The 19,866-nt window shown below is 39.1% G+C and overlaps 1 protein-coding gene across 11 annotated transcripts in view; it reads left to right on the top strand.

Moving 5' to 3' along the window:
- PLD5 (phospholipase D family member 5) overlaps nt 1–19,183 on the top strand; it is a 235,978-nt gene extending 216,795 nt beyond the window's left edge. For 10 of the 11 annotated variants that reach the window (XM_006135188.4, XM_014579599.3, XM_075924841.1 and 7 more), the window contains 2 exons: nt 165–279; nt 8,248–19,183. In XM_006135188.4, coding sequence (XP_006135250.1) covers nt 165–279; nt 8,248–8,474 — 342 coding nt within the window. In that variant the 3' untranslated portion in view covers nt 8,475–19,183. Of the gene's footprint in view, nt 1–164; nt 280–7,232; nt 8,228–8,247 lie in introns of those variants that run through there. The other variant, XM_014579601.2, reaches the window with a different exon arrangement.
- Nucleotides 19,184–19,866: the final 683 nt, after the last annotated feature.

Below are 19,866 nucleotides of genomic sequence, written 5' to 3'. Positions count from 1 at the left end.
GAGTTTTACAAGAATGAAACATACCAAAGTTATGTTATTAATTGTGTAGTATTAACTTATTCTCAGTTTCAAATATGGGGTGGGTTGTAATTTTTCTGTTTTTCCTTTTGCAAAATTGCTGAGAGGAGTTTTCATTAACCTGGTTATTGTTTTCCTGACTGCAGAAATTCTTTGATCTTGAAGAGGAGAATGTTTGCTTTCTCAAAGAACAAAAAAATACTTCCCTTCCCAAATTAAATCGGAACAAATATATGGTGACTGATGGAGCTGCTTATATTGGTAAGCAAACCCACATCTTGGTTAGTTCTGATTAGTACATTATAGATTTGGGGCCCAACGTCTGATTTAACCATTAATTGTAAACAAGGTATTAAGTAATTAAAAGCCCCATTCAGGTAAAGTATCAGTCTTTGAAGACCAGACATAAAATGAAAAAATTCTATTTTCAGTAAGAAGCTGTTTCTGAATGCTGGGGTAGGGGAATTGAATTCTTTCCTTCCAATTGATTGTTTCCCAAGAGACATGGTAGTATTTTGAATGATTAAATGTAGACTAAAAAAGCAACTATAAATGTATTTTATGGGACAGTCCTGCTTTGGTATGGGAATAATTGACAAGATCTATTAAGTCATCCATTCTCTAGTTTCTATAAAGACTAACCTCACAATTTGCCTCATCATCAATGTGTTTGGGGTATCTTCATAAGTGTAGGACAAGCTGTTTCTCTACTCATCCATTGTAATTTACCCCAGGGACACATACTGCATACAGTAATACTTGATTTCAGAGTTCTTGCATTGTATTGTGCATGGTTTTTGTTCATAACCTGAAATTGTTGTACATAATATAAGAATGGCCGTACTAGGTCAGACCAAAGCTCCATCTAACCCAGTAGCCTGTCTGCTGACAGTGGCCAGCACCAGGTGCCCTGGAGGGGGTGGACCGAAGACAATGATCAAGCGATTTGTCTCGTGCCATCCATCTCCAGCCTCTGACAAACAGAGGCCAGAGACACCATACCTACCCCCTGGCTAATAGCCTTTTATGGACCTATCCTCCATGAATTTATCTAGCTTCTCTTTAAACTCTGTTATAGTTCTAGCCTTCTCAGCCTCCTCTGGCAAGGATTTCTACAGGTTGACTATGCGCTGTGTGAAGAAGAACTTTTCCTTATTAGTTTTAAACCTCCTACGCAGTAATTTCATTTGGTGTCCTCTAGTCCTTACATTATGGGAACTAATGAATAACTTTTCTTTATTCACCCTCTCCTTACCACTCATGATTTTATAGACCTCTATTATATCCCCCCTCAGTCTCCTCTTTTCCAAACTGAAAAGTCCCAGTCGCTTTAGCCTCTCCTCATATGGGACCTGTTCCAAACCCCTGATCATTTTAGTTGCCCTTTTCTGAGCCCTTTCCAAGGCCAAGATATCTTTTTTTGAGGTGATGAGACCACATCTGTACACAGTACTCAAGATGTGGGCATACCATCATTTTATACAGGGGCAGTAAGATATTCTGGGTCTTATTTTCTATCCCTTTCTTAATAATTCCTAACATTCTATTTGCCTTTTTGACCGCCGCAACACACTGTGTGGACATTTTCAGAGAACTATACATGATAACTCCAAGATCTCTTTCCTGATTTGTTGTAGCCAAATTAGCCCCCATCATATTATATGTATAGTTGGGGTTTCTTTTTCCAGCGTGCATTACTTTACACTTATCCACATTAAATTTAATTTGCCATTTTGTTGCCCAATCACTCAGTTTTATGAGATCTTTTTGAAGTTCTTCACAGTCTGCTTCTGTCTTGACTATCTTAAACAGTTTAGTATCATCCGCAAACTTTACTACCTCACTGCTTGCCCCTTTCTCTAGATCATTTATGAATACGTTGAATAGGATTGGTCCCAAAACTGACCCTTGGGGGACACCACTAGTTACCCCTCTCCATTCTGAAAATTTACCATGTATTCCTACACTTTGTTTCCTGTCTTTTAACTAGTTCTCAATCCATGAAAGGACCTTCCCTCTTATCCCATGACAATGTAATTTACACAAGAGCCTTTGGGGAGGGACTTTGTCAAAGGCTTTCTGAAAATCTAAGTACACTATATCTACTGGATCCCTTTTGTCCACATGTTTGTTAACCCCTTCAAAGTACTCTAATAGATTAGTAAGACATGATTTCCCTTTACAGAAACCATGTTGACTTTTGCCCAACAAATTCTTCTACGTGCCTAACAATTTTATTTTTAACTATTGTTTCGACTAATTTGCCCGGTACCGATGTTAGACTTACCGGTCTGTAATTGCCGGGATCACCTCTAGAGTCCTTTTTAAATATTGGTGTCATGTTAGCTATCTTCCAGTCAGTAGGTACGGAAGCCAATTTAAGGGATAGATTACAAACCACAGTTAACAGTTCTGCAATTTCCCATTTGAGTTCTTTTAGAACCCTTGGGAGAATGCCATCTGGTCCCGGTGATTTGTTCACGTTAAGTTTTTCTATTTGTTCCAAAACCTCCTCTAATGACACTTCAATCCAGGACAGTTGTCCAGAGGGTAAGTGAATATTTGAACAATGTATGTATGTAGCGAAGTGTAAACATTTATTTTGAACAAAATATTTGTGAAATGTACTAGTAAAATAATCCTTGAAGAAAAAGCAAGTGCTATAAGTTATTTAGGATGGAAATTTACATTCTTGGATTTATTAACCTCCCATGAGTGAAAATCTGTTACTTTTTAATTCATAGGCAGTTTCCCCTCTCCCTAAAAATGAAGGGCACATCTCAAGTAACTGACTTAAGAAAGCGGTAGATCACTGAAGTTCCTTTCACGTTCAGTTAGTGGTTGACTTACCTCTTGAAGCTCAATGTCAACTGATTTGGTGTAGCCTGAAATCCAAAATCTTGCCTGAGCCAAACTTGATGCAGAGTCTTGCCATGGTCTTCCATAAGGACACGCCTCTCTGAGTCATAAGAACATTCAAATTGCCAGATCCAAACCAAGCAGCAGTCTGTCTCCTCCAGTATCCTAGAGACTCTGGCAGCGTCCAATACCAGATGTTCATGCTTAAGAGGAAGGAGCAGAAAACTCTGCAACAGATGTTCATGAAACAGTCTGCCCTTTCAGGAAAGTTTCTTCCTAATACCCATTCTGTTTGATGTTTTATACCCTTAATAAAACACAAGTTTATTTACTTTCATTTTTAATATCATTACTCTTGTAATTCAAGCTATTCTATTCATATAAGCATCTACTGCTTTTTGAACCCTGCTAAGCTTTTCACCTCAGTAGCATCTTGTGAAAATGATTACCATAGGCTATGCATGTGTTTTGTGAATAAAGCGTATCCTTTTAGAAGTTTTCAGTTACCTGACTTGCACTTTCATTGGCTGTCCCCTTGTTCTTGTATTGTAAATAAGGGTGACTAAGACTATTCTTCTTTCCGGAGCTCATTGCCTCAGTCCCTTCCATTTGGGTGAGTGTCATTGCCAGTTGCCACTACCTTGTTGTACAAAAGCCTTAGGGTCATGCATGAGCGGTGAGTGAAGCTGTTACTTGGGAAAACAAGATCCCCAGCATGTGGCCCCACCCATACGCCACCCCTGCTCTGCTCAGTCCCCCCACCCACCGCCAACTAACTACACCATTGCCTCCATTTGCAGTTACAACTGACCGGGGATTCAGAAGTGTGGAAGGGATATAAACCTTCATGCTTCAGGGCACAAGCCATCCTCTAACCAAAAGGAAAAATCTTCCTTTATGGGCAAGTTACTCCGTAATTGCCCACTTCTACGTTCTTGCATCTTCTTCTGAAGTGTCTCAGACTGGCCACTATCAGAGGAAAAGATACTTCTCTGGATTCTAGCTAGACCACTGATATAATCCACTACAGCAGCTCCTGAATCATTGTATTTCTTCTCTGGACCTCCTCTGCTGTTCCATACACCTGGAACTTCCTCCCAGACCCAATCCAAAATTCCTTCATCTCTCCTGAAAACACACTTCTTCTCTTTATGCACACGCTCCTCACAGAACATATAGAAAAGGATAAACAAAACAAAACTTTTTAACATCCTTACATTACTTTTCAAGAGTTTGCCTTCCCCTCATCCTCCACTTGTGCCTGTTGTCCTCTTAGATTTTAAGCTAGTAAAGTATGGACACTGTTTCTTCCTAGCCATCTGTAAAGAACCTAGTCTGTACTTTGTTCTACACCTGGAATGAATAATACAGCATGGATTGTCAGCCATGGTGATAAAATCAAATCTTACTTGAACCAATTAGCACGTAATCACAGAGATGATCATGCTGCTTTTGTTCTAATGTTGACTTTAAACAAATGAAGGTTGATTGTGCAGTTAAGGATTAGATATATTGGCATCGTGGGATATTAATTTACTCCAAATTCAGGCATAGCATATGTGCACTTACACACAGTAAAGATAAATGCTCTAATCACTAACTCTTCTGTGCAATGAAAGGATTTTTTAAGCACATCAGTAGCAGAAAGCCTGCCAACCAATCAGTGGGACCTCTGGATAATCAAGTTGCTAACAGAGCACTCAGAGCACTGTTATCAAGAAGCAGCCCCGTGGGGCTGCTGGCTCCCAGGCTTTGAGGGCTGGAAGTTGACAGCATCACATGGGGCCAAAAGTGGCAGTAGGAGGCTGCCAGCTCCCGGTCCACGTGGACTCATGGGCTAGGAGTCGGCAGCCTCACATGGGGCTGGAAGGGGGAGGGGTTCCAGCCCCATGTGAGGCTGCCGACTCCTAGCCCATGAGTCCATGTGGACCGGGAGCTGGCAACCTTCCCACCCTCCCACTGCCACTTTTGGCCCCATGTGATGCTGTCAACTTCCAGCCCTCAAAGCCTGGGAGCCAGCAGCCCCACGGGGCTGCTTCTTGATAACAGTGCTCTGATGTGGGGTAGTAGATGGGACTAAATGGCTGGACAGGACTAAATAATCTTCCAGTCCTACATTTATTTGACTCTATGATTTACCCCTTGCCATAATATGAGAGCCAAGAGTCACCCAATGAAATTAATAGGCAGGTTTAAAACAAACAAAATGAGGCGGCGGGGGGAGGGGGAAATACTTCTTCACACACAGCACAGTCAACTTATGGTACTCATTGCCTGAACATGTTGTGAAGGCCAAAATTATAATTGGATTAAATAAATAATTAGATAAGTTCATGGATGATAGGTCCATCGATGGCTGTTATCTAAGATGGTAAGGGATGCAACCCTATCTAATGGATATCTCTAAGGCCTGTGACTGTCAGATGCTAGGACTGGAGACAGAGGATGGATCACCTGAAAATTGCCCTATTCATTCCCTGTGATACAGCTGGCACTGGCCACTGTCAGAAGACAAGTATCAGAGGGGTAGCCATGTTAGTCTGAATCTGCATAAACAACAAGAAGTCCTGTGGCAACTTATAGAATAATAGATTTATTGGAGCATAAGCTTTCATGGGCAAAGACCCACTTTGTCAGTGCCATAGGACTTCTTATTGTTTGTCAGAAGATAGGATATTGGGCGAGGTGGACACTTGTTCCATTCGAAGGCCCTTCTGTGAAATTTTGTCTCATTTCTATGCAATTTGACAACATTTTACAAAGCCTCTGCTACTAACAATCAAGATTTCAGGGAACAGAAAGAGTGTATAAGTAGATTGCTGGCAAATGGAAAAAGAAATGAAAAAATTGAGACGAGCTGTGTTACAAAATCTCTGCAGCTGAAAGTTTACTTTGTGCTTTGGAGTGAAATAGCTTTCCATTGTACTGTTGTTGTGTTCAGACCTGGCACCTACAAATTAAAAAACCTACTCCGATAAAGAGGACAAAACAGTAATGATATATTGAGACATAATGAAATCTCTCCTCAGCTATAAATTCTGCGTGACCCACCCGTGTTGGTTCTGTAAGGGGCAATCATGCAATCTGATGGTGAGTCATGGGTTTAGATCAGACATGGGCAAGATGTGGCCAGCAGGTCAGATCTGGCCCTCCAAGCTGCCAGATCCAGCCCACAGCTGCCTCACTGGGACCCTTACACCACAGAGCAGCTCATGCTACTTTAAACTGCTGTCTGCTCTGGACTTCTATTTTACAGCTTGATCCTTTTTCTGTTGAAGTCAATGGGAAAACTCCCATACGTGTTGCAGGATCAGACTCTTAAGCTATTATGAGTATGGCTAGCTATTTGCAACTTGAAAAAGTTTAAATGGGAGAATCTTAGCTATCAAAGGGGCAATTATTAATAAAGAGGAACATAAACAACATCTATGAAACTAGAGACTGTGCACAAAAGGCCGAATGCTGCGCATTTAACCTCGGATAAATTTCCTGTTCATTCTCAGCATAGTTTGTTAGAGGAGCCACTTGGGATTTGAATTATAGTTCAAGTGTACTTTCATTAACAGCATTTGAAAAAGATTGTGACTGCTGACTTGTAAGCAGGTATAACCTATTGCATATGTCTAAATAAGAAAGCAAGCACTTGCCTCGCCTTACAACGCTGCAGTAACACTGCATAGGTAATTGGCAGGAGAGCTTTTTTTCTCCACCTCCCCATGAGGCAATAACTGTGTCAATGGGAGAAGCCCTCCTATCAACAGAGAGATCTCTACACCACGAAAACTGTTGGTATATCTGCGTCACCCAGGGGTGTGAATTTTCCACACCTCTGAGTGACATCATTTTACCGGCATAAGTTCATAGCAGAGACCAGGGCCAGCACTAAGTGGGAAAGCAGTTTCAATAAAAATGCAAATTGTTTCCCTACGCTTGGTAATGAGTATCTTTGTGTAAGGAATTATGAAGTGCTGGGAAGCGATGTTCCCTCTAATCTTTTTCATCCATGGGGGGATTTTTCCCATCCATCTGTGGAATACATTTTGTATGTGCACCAAGGCATGTGTGACTCTGCACCGCCAGTTGAAACAAAACCTATCTGTGGGTGCTCTGCTAATCAGCTCGGCGACATTGGAATCTCTCCCCAAGTAGCTGCACAAGTGCTCAGCTTACAGAGAACTCTGCTGGGAAGTGCTATGGCCCCAGTCCTGAATTGACCTTCAGTGCCATGGATCTCTGAGTCCTTACAGAGTCTCACAGGCTCCACGCAATCCATTAGGATTCAGGGATCCACTCTAGTGGACTCTTATGCAAAAGCAGGATTTAAATCAATAATTCTTTTCTTCCATTTTCTGCAGGTCAAAGGCTCAGTGATACATTTGATTCAGAGCATAGTGTGAAAATGTTTATTATTTTGGAGGAGGAAAAGGCTTAGCTTCCTGTTTTAAAGTTTTACAAACTTTAAAGTAATCTGTACAAATTTATGAGCACACAGAAATGTTTTCAACCCAATCCTCTTACAGAGATTGCTGTTGTATTCCATACAGAGGTGTCTCAGGTCATGTAGAGTTGGATACATATGTTAATCTTCTCAGAGATCAGTGTTGTCTGATGTCTGCTATTGAATATCTAACTTCTTTATGAATGTTTGAGAATTCAGCACTGAAAGACGACCACCAGCGGTAATAGTGTATTTTCCGAAATACTGGATATAATTTATGAATTTAGACGTACGGAATTATTGCAATTCCAGTGAATCATGAATAAAAATATACAAAAGTTTCAGTCTCTTTGTATATCTTGTATCTATTTCCCATTAATCCAGTTGCCCTTGTTATTACCGAGGTTTAAAACATTTATTATTTTCAAATTCATGCAGCAGATTATCCCAATACCATTTGCCCGGAGAGGGTAGAGTTGCTCTTTTCCTAAAATAATGTCTCTCATCTGGGAATCCATAAAAGATCACATAGTTCATCTGAGAATTATGCAGCTGCCACAGTTTACATCAGTCTGCTATAAACTGATTATTCAACTTGTAACGTTTCAAACCTTGGCGGTGATGGTGGGGAAATGGAGGCAGATAATATGATATTTAGGAACAGGAGAGAGGAACTTCAGTTTTGAGGAGCGCCAAATATCTGCTTTGGTTTCAGACTGAGCAAAGGTGACAAAAATACAGAAGTGAATTGCAGCATACTTCAGATAAGTAACTTTTTCCTAAGCTATCATAGAAAATACATATTCCTGTAAATGTATTGGAGAATGAGGGGTGGAAGTGGGAGGATATACTGCGTTTTGTTGGATTGCCCTTGAGAAATTGGCTTTTTTTATGTTACAGTCTCATTATGTATTCTTTTCATTTATTTATAGGTAATTTTGACTGGGTGGGAAATGATTTTACTCAGAATGCTGGCGCTGGCCTTGTTATCAACCAAGCGGAGGTGGGGAACAACACAAGCATCATTAAGCAACTTAAAGCCGTGTTTGAAAGGGACTGGTATTCACATTATGCCAAAAGTTTGCAACCAACAAAAATTCCAACCTGCTTAAACCACAAACTTAACAAAGCAGTGGCAAATAAGACTGCCATGAATTAAAAAGACTATTTTATTGTCTGATGAATGAAGAAATACATTGGGGTTGTAACCCTGTTTCACATTTACAGATAAGAGACTAAAAAAGGAGCAAAAAAATTTTTTTAGAAAAAAGCACACTTATATAAAATGTTCTCTAAACTATATTCTCTATATTGAATTATTTACAACTTTTAAACTTGTTACTTCTGACATTGAATGTCATTTACGCTTCGGCATTGATTTTCCACATTTGAATTTCAAAGCATACTTTGATTCCTCTCCTTCAGTTTTAGAACTTTTCCTACCTCCCGTCCTGGTTAGTGTGAACCTTGAGGCAGAACTGAAAGTTGAGCTAAGAAATGTCATTCTAAAACCAGCTGCTATTGATACATAATGGAGCACAGACATCCCCCATAACCCAAAAGACACAAGTTTAAGCAAGTATTCTCTCATGTAAATCATTCCTTCCAAGTATATGGCCATCGAAGCCGATCTGGATAGTTTTGAACAGGTAATTGGATATCAATATCAAATTACATTTTCACACCATTCTCAAAATGTATTGAAGCTAGCTATTTGCTTCCTTGTCATCTCTTAATAATACCATAAATTTTCTTTACTCCAAACAAACTTTCACTATAATCCCTTGACCCAAACCTCTTACCTAACACATTTAAAGAAATGTATTAATTATAATTCCATTTACCCACATGGTTATTCCTTATTATACCAATGTGTCTCTAATGATGAAATCCCTAGATTCTAAGGATGTTTTATTATAAAGGTCAAGGGCTGTCTTTTCTTGTCAGCTATACAATATTTTTCCCAGTGAAGTATTTCTCAAGAGTGAGGCAGTTCCCCCTCCCAAACCCATAAATGCTACTTTCTGAAAAAGGTAAAGGGGCTGTGCAAAGCCATACAATCGTTTAGTGAAAATTTTGTTCTACAGGTTGAACCTCTCTTGTTTGGACACCCTTGGGACAAGAGAGTTTACTGGACCATGGGAGGTCAGTATTGCCTAGCAGCATTATCCACACTTCCACTACTTACTGGGCTTTTAAAAGACAATTAGGGGTAAATTAGAGCTAAATAACAGCACAGAACACTGAGACCAGCACTGGTGGCTGTAAACAAACTTTATGAGATGACTGTAAACTTGGCCACACTCACGATACATGGACAACCAACTAACTAAAATCATGCTGGACCACGAATATTGCCAGAGTAGATAGGTTCAACCTGTATTAGATTTCACACCTGACAAATTTTGCTTTGTTAATTTAGAAACAAGGTGAACAAACAAACAAGAATACTATCCTGTTGTGAAACTGTTTTTGTGTCATAACAAGTCATTCAATTTCTTGATTTTTTTTTTTATTGGTTAACTGAATTCTGTTCAAATGAAATTCGATGCTGTCACTTGGGGGCAGATCTTCAGAAGGTGCAAATCAGCATAGGTCTGTTGACTTCAAGAAAGTGACACTGAGTTACACCAGCTGAGGAACTACGCTTTAATGTATTATTCTGTCCTAAAAAATGACTGCAAAAATGGTACATTCTTAGTCAAGAGATTGCATGTGCTTTGATTATTGACCAAAAATTGTCTTTTAGCTAGTTCACATGAAATTGAACTATGAAAGTGATCCAATTCTTGTGCATCAACAGAATTCTTTCCTAAAATCCAATCTGATTTCACGTGCCTGTGTGTCACTGAGAACATATTTTGAAAGAAATAACTGTGAGGAGGGGTGGGTGGTGGTGGTTTTAAATATGCCTTGCAGAAGCTATATGAAAAGCCAAGCTTGACTCGCATCTGAATTTGAATGTGCGAGTTGACAGAAAAAAACCCAGAATTTTACGTGAGCGCATTTGATATGGAAGACAATACAGGCAGTACCCAGTTATACCATTTTTGCAGTCACTTTCAGAGTCAAGCCACACTTTAAAAACAGAACTATTTCTGAGGGAACATGTCTCATTTTTACTCAGAAATGGCTGTGTTTTTGAGAGGCAATTTTTTAGGTATTATGCAAGTTGTAATGAAATACCAACATTTCAAATATCTGTCTGGTTATGCCTCATGAAAAATATGTTGCACAGCCCTAAAAGTGAACAACAAATCACTCATGGTCAACACAGTAAATCAAGCCATGCAGTTCAGGAACCAGCATTTTGCTCCCCAAAGCCTTAAAGCTACAGCACACTGCATATTCAGACTTTTATAGAAGATGCGTAGGGGGAAAAAAATCTTTCAAAGAGAAATAATCCAAAATGCTGTGAAGGAGAGGCATTTGTGGAACAGAATTTCTGTATTTCTTTTCTTCTTTATATCTGTATAAAGTTTGTGGGAGAATTCCTCAAGCGCTTCATTTTCATTTACTTTTTAAGACACTAACTATAAAAAAAAAAGGTTGGGTGTATCTCCATGTCTCACTGACTTCAGAAATTACACCAGCAATTAATTTCATCCAGAATATTCAAAGTTGAAGATCATTTTTACAGTCAAATCAGTGTATTTGCAGAATTTCAATGAGGGACCAAGAGCAGGCATATCTTACAGACAATCATATATCTTGGAATAAATGTCATATTAAGTCCTTGCATAAGGTCAGAAGAGCTGAAAATTCCAGAGTTTGCACTTATAGCTTCTGCTGGCAATAGCACATAAAAAGATGAAAATCATTAACTGTTGATATATTTCCACCCTTGCATTAGGAATATATTGAACTTTTGGTATGACATTTTATTCAAATAATGGGAAATGTCAATGGAGCAAAACTTTGTCAAATGAGAAAGCCAAGACATTTGTTTTCAAAGCAGGAGGGAATGATTTCATGACAGTGGGGGAGGGGAGACTGCCACTGACCTTGTAATTCTGATACCAAATGAATGACAGAGAAGCAGTAATTTTATCTGATAGATTTTTTTGAGCAGTAATCACAGTTACATACTGGCCCATTATGATATAAGTCGATTCTTGTGGGCTTGAAGAACAAATTTGTGTGCTTCAGTCATCCAGAGTAGAATGAATACATTAAAGTACAAGTTTTTGTTTTTTAAAAAAAATACACTGGATTTTTTATGAACTGTCTGATTTATGAACAGAAGGGTTTATTTTTAAATGATTTGAATCAGTAAATAATGGTCAGCCATTCTACCATGGGACTGGCAAGCACAAATTTCATTTGGTATAAAACATCTACTAATGATTTTAATATATAGCTGTTTCAAATGACAGCCTCTCCAAAGAAATGCAGAAAGCTTTAGTATGGTATGTGAGCCAAAAGATAAAGTGCATCCTTGGATTTTAAATAGAAGAAACAAGGAGTTTAAAAGAAATGTTAATAGTTTTAGAACACATCAAAGGGGATAATAACTAATTATTCTTTCTGGGTCAATATTATTATAGTTCAGGGTTCTGATATCAGTTACACCAGAGTAAATATGAAGTAACTCCATATTAATTTACACTGGTTCATTCGAGATCAGGACCACTGTTTCCTTTTGCTTTAGCTCTGTAGAGCACCATCACTGCATAGCATGTTTTAGGAATTTGCAGGTAGTAGTTTCTCACAGACCTCATAAGCACGGTCCAAAAGATGCACTTTCTCTAACTCACTTGAACTCTGTCATATTACAAAGGCTTTTCTAAAGAGAACAGTTTTATTCTTAAAGAATATAGACTGTAATTGTTGTTTGCTGCAAACATTTACTAGTGCCTTATTCATAGACAAGGTTTTATTTAATTGTTTCTTTTGTGAAGCCCTGCTAAAATTGTGTGCTTAATACTGAAGCATAAAAACAGCTTGCTAAAAAAGATGAAAGATCTATGTATTGTCAATGTTTATAATTCAGTACATAGTGCTAGAGTCACAAAAAGACAAAACTGTCGTCAAGAGCTGGACCCAAATCAAAGTCTTGTATATTAACACACTTCAACTTTGGGGTGTTTGAAATGGCAACTCAGCTTTGAATGTAAATTTCACAAATTGCCCCATCTTTGTTATGAGATGATGATGCAAATCTCAAATCAAAATATTCCTGACTTTTAGGGTATTCCTCCAATACTAGACTCCAATCAGAAGCCACAATACCAGGACAATTTCTTCAAGCTTGTGGGAGAAGCAAATCCACACACATAGACAGCTACTTTGCACATTAGTTTGCAGTGGTGTAGCCATGTTGGTCCCAGGATATTAGAGAAACAAATGGTGGATAAAGACCAACTTCTATTGATGAAAGAGACCATTAAAGAAGAAATGGGCAGTTAATACCTCTACCATCATAGGACAAAGAAAGGTTAGTGGATTACAGATAGTTGTAATAAACCATAAATCCAGTGTCTTCCCTGAATCCCTCCATGAATGATCTCTTGTTACTTGGGTTAACTGTGAAAGGATCTGTTCCCCCTGGTATTTAGCTGTGAGTGCCTTTCCCAAACCTGAGGAAGAGCTCTGTGGCTCAAAAGCTTCTCTCTCACCAATAGAAATTGGTCCAATAAAAGATAATACCTCACCCATCTTGTCTCTATAACATCCTGCATTGGAACTTAATGATCTGGCTGGTCACAGCCCTTTTCTGTCTCCAGTACACACTGTTTTCTGTTTTTTTACTTAAAGCAAATGGGATTATGTAGGAGGGAGACAGGGTGCACATAAATCTTAAGAATCCAGTGGAACATGAGGAAGTTTCCATGGCTACTCTTCGTGCCTGCTTCTATACAAGTCCCATGCTGCTACAATGGGTATCCTTGCTTGTTTCCTACCAAGATCAGGCCCAAAGTTTGTCTGAAATGTTTTACAAGAAGTGCATGTTTGACCATATTATCCTCAAAGAGGGTCATTTTTGGGCCCAGTATCATCAATAATACAGGGTCCAAAATCACGTTCCCAAAATCACATTCCAATTAAAGTCCTTCTGTATGACAGGCCCAAAGTATGAGTCTGAGAAACAAGTTGGAAATTTTAAAATCCTCATTTTGAAATCTAACCATTTTCTGCATTCCTAACGTACATATAACCTCTGTTAATGTCAATGGGATTTTTGCATACATAAAAACTGCAGGAATTGGCACTAATTGGAATTTTCTTGCCATTTAGCCCTAATTAAAGAAGGAATCCAGACTTAAGACTTCTACTTTTTTGTGACTGTAGTGCATACTTCCTCAAATAGAGCTGCCTTTCTCAATACAGTAGGAAGACATCAGCTGGCTATTCTAGTTCTTCAAACTGAAGTCCATGATAAATGTCCTCTTGAGCAATGTTTAATTTACTTTTATCTGCTCCTGACTTGCAATAGCCTTATGTAGGGAATAATTTATCTTAAATCCCATGGACTTTATAATTAATACAGCTATTTCATTATAGCCTAAGATGTACTGATAAAAAACATATATTTTCAGATGCTAATTTTTATCACTGTATTTTGTTTCTTCCTTTCCTTACCTTTGCCTATAACTTTGATTTATTTAATCATTATTGCTCTGTTCATTTGAATTTATGTAAAAGTTGAACAAATCTTGGATACAATTGAAATTCAGAGCCTGGCCTCCTGAGTACCTCAGTACCCTTATTCAACTTTTCATCCTAGAATGGTTTTTGTTACAGTACCTACACTGATATTGTACAGTGGTTTCTAACATTTGACTTTATGTTGTATGTTAATTATTGCTGTGTAGTACATACAGATTTTACACTCTCAGATCTGGTTGCTTTTGCATCATCACCTTGCACATATGCCTTACAAGCTTGCCAGACTAGCATGAGAAAAAAAAACTTTTCAAAACAGAGTTTAGACAAGTATAGAAAAATCTCATAGTATTTAATTATGCTGCATGGAAGTTTGATGTTTTTCAAACTAATGGCAACATGCTATTATGCTATACAATGAAACTTGTGCCATGGTCAATTGCAGCAGATGAACCCCTATCTTAAATGCCCACATTCGGTATCCCAGAGTTTTAGAGAAAATTTAGAAAAATTTTCTTCCAAGATCATTTAGAGCGTGATCCAAAGACCATGAAAGTCAGTGGGAGTTTTATCATTGACTGAAATGATCTTTGGATCAATCTAAAGACTACATGCAGGGGGAGGCTGCCAGTTGTTCCCTAAAATGGATTTCAGTCCACCCCTTAGCTCAGATTTTGATGTAAGATGCATTCTGTCCTGCAGGTACATGGACTACAGATGCATTGAAACACTTGGGTTACATTTAGCCTAACGTTCAAAATAAAAATAGCAGGGAAAGTTTAATGTTGTTTATTTTTCAATGCCATCTTGAATCTGGTTCAAAACACTTTTGATTGTGATTAAGCAAATGCAACTTCATTATACTCCATGGAATTCAGTTCTGTTAAGTGCAATTTGAAAATTAATTGTTGGCCTAAGTGACTGTCAAAAGCTGTCAGAAGGTAAGTTTTACCCCAACCGGTGTTAGGGGAAATTGGTATTTATCCTAAAAATTAAAAAATATGAAGCTCACTTTGAAGATGGCATTTTCTGAGGCATTCAGAATGTGAGGCAACTTCTCAGCTGACTTTGTGGGGCTTGCTTTCAGTGACTGACTAACAAATCATAAAACAGTTTAATATGCATTTCTATGCTTAGGTATCAGTTTTGTAAGTGGGAAATAACCTAGCTTTTGTTTTTAAATGCAATTGTACTTGAAGATCTTTTGCAGATTTTAAGAAATGTGACAGAAAATCAATGTGCCCATAGAGATATCATTTTTTTTTCCAGTGGGTGCTTCCCACTTCTTGCCACCAAAATTCTCTCTCATCCCTTCAGCTCCTAGAGATCTTCAGGGTTCTGTAACTCACTTCCCGGCTCCTGATGTCATAGTTAATAATCTACTGTCAGAAGAGAAGAGAAAGCACATGACATCCCAACCCTCTCTACCTGCCAAGGCACCAACACGTGACAGAGATCCAAACTGGTGGGGAGGGGTGACAACTTATTATTCAAAGAATTGGAATCATGTGATGTCCCATCCTTTCGTATAAATCTCTTGTCTTCCTGGGACCTGACTCTTGTGATTCTTCTTGTACTGTAGAAAATGATTTACATCAGAAATTAGCACACCAAATGTGTGAAGAGTAGTTAATTCTGGGACAAAAGGAGGGGTTTTTGAGAGGTATGGTGCCACCATAATTCCTTTTTCCAGTATGAAATAGGGTGATGGTGGTTAGTGAGGAACAGAGCAAGATGGGAGGTGCACAGACCCTGCACTCCCTTTTGGTTCCCAGTGGTGGCTCAAAGTGCTGCAGGAAGTGGTGGAAATGGATCAGAATCTCTGCTGGGGGAAGGAGGGCAGGAGAGCAAAGAACTCAGGCACCAAACACCTTTGAGGATTTGGGCTTAACTCCTGTTGATTTCAGTGGGTGCATAAATACCTTAAAAAGAAGCTGGTCCTAAGCACTGAAGTCCAGATTCTCAAAGCTAAACTGCAGAGCTTCTGCAGATCTTCTTTTCCCCCCTTCCCACCCTAGATGGTTGTCTCCTTTGTCTGCGAGGATGCCCTAGGTTCTTTGGGTTTAAGAAATTCCCAGAGTAGATGAGGTTTACCTTTACTGACCAAAAGAAGGTAATGCAGAGGGCAGTCTGGGCTCCCAGATCATTTAACATTAATATATATTTTAAATCAAGCTCAGGACTATCTGTGTGCTCATTTGCATCATCATTTAAAACAATGAGTTTTGGGAGGGAAGACCAGCTAACTTTTGCAGGTGAACGAAATGTTAATTTTTCAGGTAGAAATGGCAGCTATAACATTTATCTGTAAAGCTATAGGGGAAGATGTCTGACCCTAAAGAAGGTTTGTAACTATTAGAGGGGTGAGATTCTGGAACTGTCTTCTAATAGCAATTGTGTTTGGAAAACAACCTAACTAGTTTTAAGAGCAAGCAGGACAAATTTATGAGAGGGGTGGTATGATGAACCACTTAAAGTGTAAGGGTAGGGCACAGCAGTCCTGGAAATTCCTTCTGGATTATGTCTTGAAGCACGAGCTTTAGTAATTTAAGGCATAAAATAGTCAGTTGTAGGGGTCAGAAAGGGATTTCTCTCCTCCCCCCTCCTCCACACACACTTATACACAATGTGGTCAGGGGGTTCTTTTGGTCTCCTTCCTCTGAACAATCAGAGATGATCTCAGCTGGTGATGGGACGTTGGACAGGACAGGGTAGGGCTCTGAAGTGGCAGCAAGTTCTCTCTCAGGGCCTTGTTCTTGCTCATATGCTCAGGTCTGATTGCCATATATGAAGTCAGGAAAGGACTTTCTCCCAGGTAGGTTGGCCATGACCTGGGAGTTTTTAACCTTCCTTTTCAGTGTGTGGGTGCAATTTTCTTGTCAAGAGCCTCTTACTATGTGTTCATCATATCCCTGCCACCGCAGGGGCCTCGAGCACTGGTGCACTTCAGTCCCTCGTAGTCTCTCCTTGTGGCAAATAGCAGTCTAGCCTCCTGTGAGGTGTCATTCTTTGGTTTAATTTTGGTTGCTGGGTTTAGTGTGTGGGTTCTAGGTGGTGCTGATGGCCCATAGAAGGACACACTAGATGACTTGGTCACTCTTTCTGACCGTAAATTCTATGAACTGCTTCTTGGTAAGGTCATTGAGGTGCAGGAGGCAGGGAGTGAACTGCAAGCTGCTGTATGTTGTACAAAGCTGGTCATGGTACTGAAAGTTTTATGTGCCCAAGTGCCTATCTGAGATTCCAAATGTGGTGCGTGCGCAGACACGCGCATGCTGGAAGTGTGAAAAATAGGGACATCCCTGTCCATTGGTTAACATGTGGATGCCACCAATCAGTAATGACTTACAGCCTAATTGCCTTGTCATTAAATCAGCCAGTCAATGGGAAAAATATTCAACATGCCCAGACAAAAATTTGTTGGGCGCTAGAGTGATGCCAGGGATCGAGGCCATATCTACCCCCCAGCACTCAAAATCTCACGTTTTTCAAGCCAAAGGTCAGTGATTCTCCCTATAAACTAAACATTGCTGATAGAAGACATACTATTTGACATTTCTTTTACTGGAGAGAGAACAGCAACCAGTGTCTGTTGTACCTCCTCAGCATTCTCCCAGCTAAATGACAATGTGTGTTACTTTTGCTACACATATAGCTTCAAAATAATAGGCATCCGTTGTGAATTTTACTGGGCAATAATGATATGTACTGTATAAATAAACCTATTACTCCACCTGCTACCATGGACTAGTATATCATATAGTAAATTTGTCTAAACTTATTTTGAAAACTGCATGGCTAGCTTATGCAGTAGCTAGATATGTGACAAGGCTGCAATGTTAATCTCTAAGGAGAATACAGTAAATATGCTTAAATATTTTATTTACTTAATTGAAGCATTTTGTAGTCTCCAAGCTCTACTTGTGAGAAGGAATAACTTCTCATTGTCTCTCTTACTCGAAAATTAATATCCATTGCACATATTTACAGACACACATAACATATAGATAGTGGCATAGCTTAGGCCTGTTGTATAGGTCAATATCTACAACATACACGTGAGAATATAAAATTTTGCCACTGCAAAAGAGAGTAGTTGCAAAGTCTATTTTGGATTACCAATTTATATTTGAGGAAACTAATGTGTAGTCATTTCTAGAAACTATGAACACACGGCAATTGCTGCATGCTTGTATATTTAATAAGTTTTATTATTCTATACCCTTATACAAATGCCTATGCAGTGTAAATGCTTTAACATGAGAATACTTAGAAAATAAAACATAATGTTTTTTTAAGAATGCTACATCTTATTGCATGGTTTAACCATTGTTATTTTTGTGTTTGTATAAAGTGTAGTCAAGAAAACACATGATTTTAATAACTTATTATACATAAGAACATGTTCTTAATGAATCTAAGCAATTATTGTATACATTTTTAAACCTGGCAAGAAATGTGCTTCCTTCAAACAATGGGCTTGGTTCACAGCAATACCTGTGTTATTAGTGTTTGTATTTGTAACACAATTGAATCTGTCAATGGGGCAAAACAACTCGTGGAAAACCACTATGTCAGTCAGTACTGGTTTTGTTTAAGAAAATGATATTATTTCTACTGTAGTAGACAAGACCTATCCTAACCCAGTTTTAGCAGAACAACATAAAGTAGAACATTATTATTTAGAGTCCAAAACTGAGGAGTGTTATGTTTGATTCAGCAGGCTGAAGGGTAGTGCAGCATTTTTTTTATTTTTTTTACAATTTTGTTTGTAGTCTTAATACAATGAATTGGTGTTATCTAATTGTGAACTTGGCCCATTGTTTACATCATTACTGAATGTCACCAACGTTCAGCACACCTGGTTGACTTGAGCTGATGTGCTAACTTGGAAGAAAAAAAAGGATTTTTTTTTACAGAAGAACTCTGCTGCTGCAGCGTACATTTGGAGCCCGAAGACATTACTAAGTGACTGAGCAGGCCACGGTATTGTTTGAAAGCGGGCCATGCTGCAAACTAAGTTGCCAATGATATAACACTAAATCAAATAGAAATCCACATTGCTTTAAATAATTGTAAATATTAATTTTTAACGCAGGGGTATCATATCCAGCAATTTTTCACTGCTTTGATATCCAAGGATTCCTCATATTACATGGAATGTATTTCACCTGCTTTTTTTAGAATCAAATGTTTCCATTCAAAGCAAAATAGCTACTATTTCTTTGTATTGCACTGAAATAAAATAACCCTGTTTCAGTACATTATGCCTCCCTGTTCTTTTCCAAGTTACTGGAGCTGGGCCTTACTTAACCTAGGTTGGATTCACGTATCGTCTTAGTCTTGTGGTTTCCAGTCATTGGTTCACATTCCAGTTCTGCTAGAGCCAATATTTGTGACTGCTACTGGGATCTTTCCCTCTGTATGTTGGGGTCCAGTTCAGTCTCCCATGCTCACAATGAGTGTAGTAAGGTCATTTTACTGCAGTGAGTATTCTCTGTTGTGAGGATTTCCAGGGGTCCAGTTTTCAACTGAACACCCAATGAAAATTAGGCCCTCCCCAGCCTGGGGAAAATGAGCGGGGTCAGGGAGGATGGAAGAGAGCGACCGACAGAGGGAAGGGGAATGGAGTGAGCGGGATGGGGCTTTGGAGAAGGGGGGAGAGCAAGGTGGTTTGGTTTTGTTCATTCAGAAAGTGAGCAGTCTCAATGAAACCAGTGAGAGCAAAGGTGACAGACTCCAACCCTTTATGATACATCACATACAGCCTGGCTATGCCACTACTACCTTCTCCCCACCCAGCGCACTCTGGCTCACAAATAAGCTAGGGATTCTCTGAGTCTGTCTGCCCTGCCTAGAGAGGACCTGCTTTTGGAAGAGGAAAGGTTCCGTCCCCAGCTGGCTGTGTACTGCTTCTAGAAGAAAGCTCATAATTCCAAAGAGAA

The sequence above is a fragment of the Pelodiscus sinensis genome, chromosome 3 (assembly GCF_049634645.1).
Source record: "Pelodiscus sinensis isolate JC-2024 chromosome 3, ASM4963464v1, whole genome shotgun sequence".
NCBI lineage: Eukaryota > Metazoa > Chordata > Testudines > Trionychidae > Pelodiscus > Pelodiscus sinensis.
Note: the sequence above shows the minus strand (reverse complement) of the source record. Positions and strands in the feature narration are given on the sequence as shown.